Genomic DNA, 6,000 nt, shown 5'->3' with positions numbered 1-6,000 from the left:
ACAATTGTGCTACAACTTGTTACCTAAATCCGGTTGGTATCGCAGAAACACATTTCAGCTCAATTGTGCCACTACAGGGCACATGTTACAATAAGAATCCTAGACACACACAGAGGATATGTAGATGTAAAATGCCAAGTTCATTCCTGCCAAACAAGAGAGCAAATAACCAAAGGCCTACATTTCAACTACACGCAGATTGGAACATATACAGTACCTACATATTGACATAATAAATTCATATGGGACCAAAGGACAAACCAATATTTAGAAATTTATAAAAATCTGTTTAATTGTGAAACAGAAATAAGCAAACAATGGCAACGTAGGATCTTAAAATAAAATAAATAAGGCACAGATAAATAAACATTACTTAATCTACAAGTAAAGTGAAAAAAATGGATTAGTAGGCCTATTCAAAATGTCCCATAAGCCTTCAACCAAAAGTAATTCACTTAGTACAGTGCAAAAAAGACGTTTGGGATCAGAAGTTTAAGTATTTTCACAATGAGTAGACATACAGATGGCTCCACATACAATTAAGTTAACAGCTTTTACGACAATACACATATGGTTTTAACCCTTCTTGTTGCCACTCGAGCATCTTATTGTAATTGCCTTGCTTGACATGGCTTGGACATCAGAAATATTGTCTGTTTTTTAGAATTCGGAATACTGATGGTGGAATTGAATGTATGTTGCACCGGACCACATGCAGTGGAGAAATGTTCATAAAGGAAGCTGCAAGAAAATTATAAGAAATAAGTAGTTAGTGCCTTTTTACTATGCTTCTGATATCCATACTAATAACAAAAATACTGTTTTTTTATTATGGTCATCATATTGCAAAAAAAAAAACAACTTTCTGGAGTATTTTATTCTAATGATTACATTTAAATGAATAAAGAAGCCTTCATTCCATTCTTTAGCAGTGGCGTGATTCCTGAAATTGCATCAAGAAGAGCATCATTGGTTGATGCCAGTGGAGACCAACAGAGTCGCTCTTATGGACCTTTAACTCCTGGCACCAAAGCCAATGGTCTCCCCACGCCAAGTTTCAGCATCAGGAGTTATAGGCCCGTAAGAGCGACTCTATTGGTCGTCGCCAGGGGGTATGTCTGAAGAAAAGACGACCTCGATTATAAGACAAGGTCCTTTTTTTCCTGAAAAAAACCTAGTCTTATAATCGAGGTTACATGATGACGTCTTATAAACGTTATATGATGACATCATAAACTGCAGCGTGGCCCTCACCTTACAACACCTGGGGCAGCTGCTGCTATTGCCCCGTGGTAGTTATGGTTTAGCGTACTAGAGAACACAATTAATTCTAATAGGAATGATATCAGTAACAAAAATAGTAATCTTTCTGCTCACAAATGAATCTGTTGTATATTGGCCAAAGGAAGCAAATACAATTTCACTGAGTAATGAACTTTATTGGACACAACGTTTCAATATCATAATAGGGTATTCATAGATCTCAGCATTCTGTGTTTAATGTAAATAGCGCTACTTGGAAAAATCCCAAAAGCTCTTAAAAGCTTGACTTCCAGTAAGCCATTTGAAACCTAAATGATATATGCACTGTGTGCAACAGAACTGAATCTGACCCGTGTTTATATTTATTTCGACATAGTATTTTCCTTACATTTTGTTTTAACAGTGATGACACATGTAATGAATCAATAATATTTTCATGCATGACTTTCATAGTTAACTATTTACAAAAAAAAGTAGTGTGAGGATTACCAATATCTATACCATGATCAAAATCTCCAAAAATGTTCGTCAACATAATATTAGATAACAAAAGAAAACTGCTTAAGAAAGTGAAGGCACCATGTCAATTGCCTGCTTCTAAAAAAAAGTTTGAAGAATCCTTTTTAGGGACTTTTTAGGGTGTATTCCTTAAGAAGCAACAAAAAAGAAACATGGAGGCATTATATTTCCAAAGTGCAACCATACTTTTTCTGAATTTAGCAGTTTAAACTCTGAATTCTCAAAAATGGCCCTTCTTATACTGGAAAATAGCGCAGCCTGGTATTTCCTGGGCATAACATTTAAAATGTAGCTCATATTTAGCGTGTTTCTATGCTTAGTCAGTAAGTAAGTGAGAAGAGGCTTTTAATTGTGGACATTCATTCATTCGCTCAGCAGAGACTGATGTTAAGTCTAAGTGGTAATGAACTAGTTTAATGTAATTCTATGTTTACCACAAATTGACAATACGCCTTTTAAACAGCAAATTAAAACATTCCATTATTGGACTTACAGGGTTTAGATATTAACTCGTTTTACTAATTCGTATCTTTTGCAGCATCTGTAAGAAAAGAAATGAAGACAGACACTGTAATGTGATAAAGAATAAATAAACTACTCATTCCGTACCGATATCTAGCATTTTACATGCAAATGTGGCATATTTACACTACTGTTCAAAAGTTTGCGGTCACTTAGAAATGCCCTTGTTTTTTTTTTTTAAAGAAAAACAAATTTTGTCCAGAAATACAGTGTGGATGTTGTTAATGTTGTAAATGACTATTGCAGCTAAACTAATCCAAGTTTAAGTTTAAAAGGCCAACTGATCATTAGAAAACCATTTTGCAATTATGTTACACAGCTAGAAATCCCCTTTTTTCCAGGACCCCAAACCTCTGAGCCGCAGCATATATATATATGAGTAAAAGTCTATCTAAGTCTATCTAAGTCTATCTTTAGATTTAGGTCTGTTTAAAATGATAAAACCCCATTGAATTCCCTCATTTTGTTGCTTTGGATACAGTACTACAGATTTAAGTTCACACCGTGAGCATGGGAATAATAGAGGACGAGACGTTCTGTGCTGTCCTCTGGACTGTATTTATTTAATGTCCACCATATTGTCACTTCTTCCATCACCATGTTGTTTATATGTATTGTTGTTTTGCTGCCACCTGCTGGCCAGAATTCGTATGCTGCACGCCTCTGTTCTTGTTAATAAAGTTGGGCGTGTTTTCAGGAGCCTGGGTCCATGTCACTTCCTGCAACCCTTGTGTGAGGGATCTGCTTTCTGTGTGACTGGACATTCATCACTCGGGCACGTAAGGCATCAGTTTTTTGACCAGCAGATAGCTTTAGGAAAGATATTAACAGACAACACCAAGGTTTCAGTATCATTGTTTGTGTTTGACTTGGGTCAAATAAACCCACATTGATTCAAATCTCCGTGTCTTCGTGTATCCGTCTAACCTGAGCTTTTGCCGGTCCTGTCTGCTCCACTGCTTGGACACGAAGGTAGGAAAGTCACACAGCCACTACCAGTTACACCTTCATTCGCCTTCATGTGGAGACAGAACAGTCAAAAAACTGCCTTAGTGACCAGTACCACACTCAGGAATCTCCCTAGCAACAGGCTCACGTGCAGCAAATCTGCCCAGCCACTGAACATGTCTGGACAAGCCTAGGGGAATTAACGTGCGTCCGCAGTATCTACTCCCTCGCCTGGAAGTCCTCCACAACTCCAAAAACCCAGCAATTCACTCAAAACACCTTAGGAAGCTTATCAGGTTCCCTATAGGAACCGTGCAGCGATTTTCAGCCCCCAATTCAAAAGTTTATTTTCTTAAAGAGATAGCGCACCTTAAATCAAAATGGCCGAAAAGGACCTTGCTGAGTTCCCAAGTGATAAAACAAAGCAAATGCAACCTGATAATGATAATTATGAAGAGCAGGAAGCAGAACCCACGCTTCCAGCAGACCAAGACGCACGACCGAAACGCTCTCTTAAACCGACGATAAAGGTCATTGAAAACTATCACACCATGAAAGATGAGCTATGTGATAACCTGGAAGAGCAATGGGAACGGGTTTCCTCCCTCATGTCAGGACTTAAATCCTCCTCAGGTGGTGCTGCCAGGTTACAAGTCGCCGTTGGACGGCTGAACACAGCTTATGAAAGATACAAGGGACTATCTACAAGGTATATAACCTTTCTAAAAGACTCTAATATCGATGAAGCCTCATCAGAACTGAGCAAGGCAGAATTAGTAGACAGAGAAAGAGACGCCATGGTGCAGGATGTTAAAGATAAAGCGGAACTCCATATCTCTCATATGCAGGAAACTAGATCACACAGATCAAATTCATCTAAACATTCCTCTCGGTCATACAGATCATCGCGCTCTAGAAGCTCAGCCATGAGTGACAGAATACTAGAGGCCCGCATAAATGCAGAACAATCCAAGGCGAGACGTACCTTCATTGAGAAAACAGCTCTTGCAAAGGCAGAAGCAGAGGCCAAGAGGGCTGGGGCAGAAGCAGAGGCCAAGAGGGTAGAAGCAGAAGCAGAGGCTCGGATAAAGATTTTTGAATCAGAGATGGATGAGGAAATTGCGTTAGCCGAAGTAAGAATACTTGAGCAAGCATTGAGCCAAGGTCTTGATCCAGTCTGCTCACTACCACAGGAAATGGACGATCCAGTCGATCGCACCAGTGACTATGTGCTGAAACAGTTACCCGTGCCACCCCCTATTTCCAGTACTGTACAAGCCGACAACACTGAAACCTCCGAACCAGCTTTACCTACGGTGCTAGTGCCACCCACAGCACCCGAGCAAGCTAATAACCGTCACCCGGATGTGCCCTCTCAAGGACAGTTATTACAGCAAGATGGCTATCAGGTGTTTTCTGGCCTACCTCCACAGCTCAAGCAGCAGTCATCAGAATTTACAGAGGCTAAACCACAGCTCAACCCTGCAGCAACATCATTCTACCCGGTAGCATCTCACCCTTTCACGCCAAGCAGCCCATACGCCCCAGGGGCATCACAAGTTGTCATGGCGACAAGTAGTGAGAAATCAGATATGTCTGAGTTCGCCAGGTTTATGGTGAGCAGAGAGCTAATCAACACCAGTCTTTCAAAGTTCGATGACCGTGCAGAGAGCTATAGAGCCTGGAAAGCAACCTTCAAAGCCGCCATTGCCAACCTCAACCTAACCGTAGAGCAAGAACTTGATCTCATGATCAAATGGTTGGGCCCAGGCTCTACAAATCGTATCAAGAGCCTCAGAACTGTCTATGTGGGACAAGCAGAAGCAGGTCTCGCTGCCGCCTGGCAGAGACTTGAACGTACCTTTGGTAGTGCAGAAGCGATAGAGAAGGCCCTATTCCAGAGACTGCAAAACATCCCAAAGATCAATCTCAAGGAAGCCCATAAGCTTCAGGACTTAAGTGATTTACTCATGGAACTGGAGCTAGCCAAAAGAGACCCTCGTTTGACTGGGCTGTGCTACCTGGATACAGCACATGGAGTGAACCCAATTGTTGTGAAGCTACCATACAGTCTGCAAGAGAAGTGGGCAGCGTCAGTCTCAAGGTACAAAAGAGCACATGACGTCACCTTTCCCCCATTTATTCATTTCTGTAGGTTCATCGATGAACAGTCCCAGATGAGGAATGACCCCAGCCTTGACTTCCTGGGGTCCAACACTATAGCCTCAGCGATGTCATCATCAGGGTATGAAAGTGTCATGCATAAACACAGAGACTTTAAGAGCAGCGTGAGCGTTAGAAAGACTAACCTACCATCACCTGCAGTACCCACGGGAAAACAGTACACTACCTCATTAGGAGACAAGTCCTTCAATCGTAAATGTCCCATTCATAAAAAACCACACTCATTGAACAAATGCAGAGGGTTTAGATCCAAAACCATACAGGAGCGCAAGAAAGTCCTCACCGAGCTTGGGGTATGTTTCAGATGCTGCGCTTCAGTGGAGCACATGGCTAAGGACTGTAAATCTGCCATCAAGTGTGAAGAGTGTCATAGCGAAAGACATACCTCAGCTATGCATCCAACCCCACTCGCCAGAGACTCCCTGGCTGCAGTCGCCATTAGTCCCGCTCCAAGTCATGGCGGGGAGCCCCAGAATCACGCCAACACCACCACAGCTGTTTCCTGCTCATGCTTGGAAGTATGTGGGGAGAGTCAGAGAGAGAAATGTTGTGCCCGACTATGCC

General features: G+C 41.6%; 1 protein-coding gene across 2 annotated transcripts in view; it reads right to left on the bottom strand.

Moving 5' to 3' along the window:
- Positions 1 to 266: 266 nt before the first annotated feature.
- SUSD1 (sushi domain containing 1) overlaps positions 267 to 6,000 on the bottom strand; it is a 45,788-nt gene continuing 40,054 nt past the window's right edge. For both annotated transcript variants that reach the window (XM_053465834.1, XM_053465835.1), the window contains 2 exons: positions 2,276 to 2,323; positions 267 to 741 (listed from right to left, as the gene is read on the bottom strand). In XM_053465834.1, coding sequence (XP_053321809.1) covers positions 2,281 to 2,323 — 43 coding nt within the window. In that variant the 3' untranslated portion in view covers positions 267 to 741; positions 2,276 to 2,280. The remainder of the gene's footprint in view (positions 742 to 2,275; positions 2,324 to 6,000) is intronic.

This window comes from Spea bombifrons, chromosome 1 (genome assembly GCF_027358695.1).
Source record: "Spea bombifrons isolate aSpeBom1 chromosome 1, aSpeBom1.2.pri, whole genome shotgun sequence".
Taxonomy (NCBI): Eukaryota; Metazoa; Chordata; class Amphibia; order Anura; family Pelobatidae; genus Spea; species Spea bombifrons.
The sequence above is the reverse complement of the archived record's forward strand: the minus strand, read 5'-3'. Positions and strand labels throughout refer to the sequence as shown.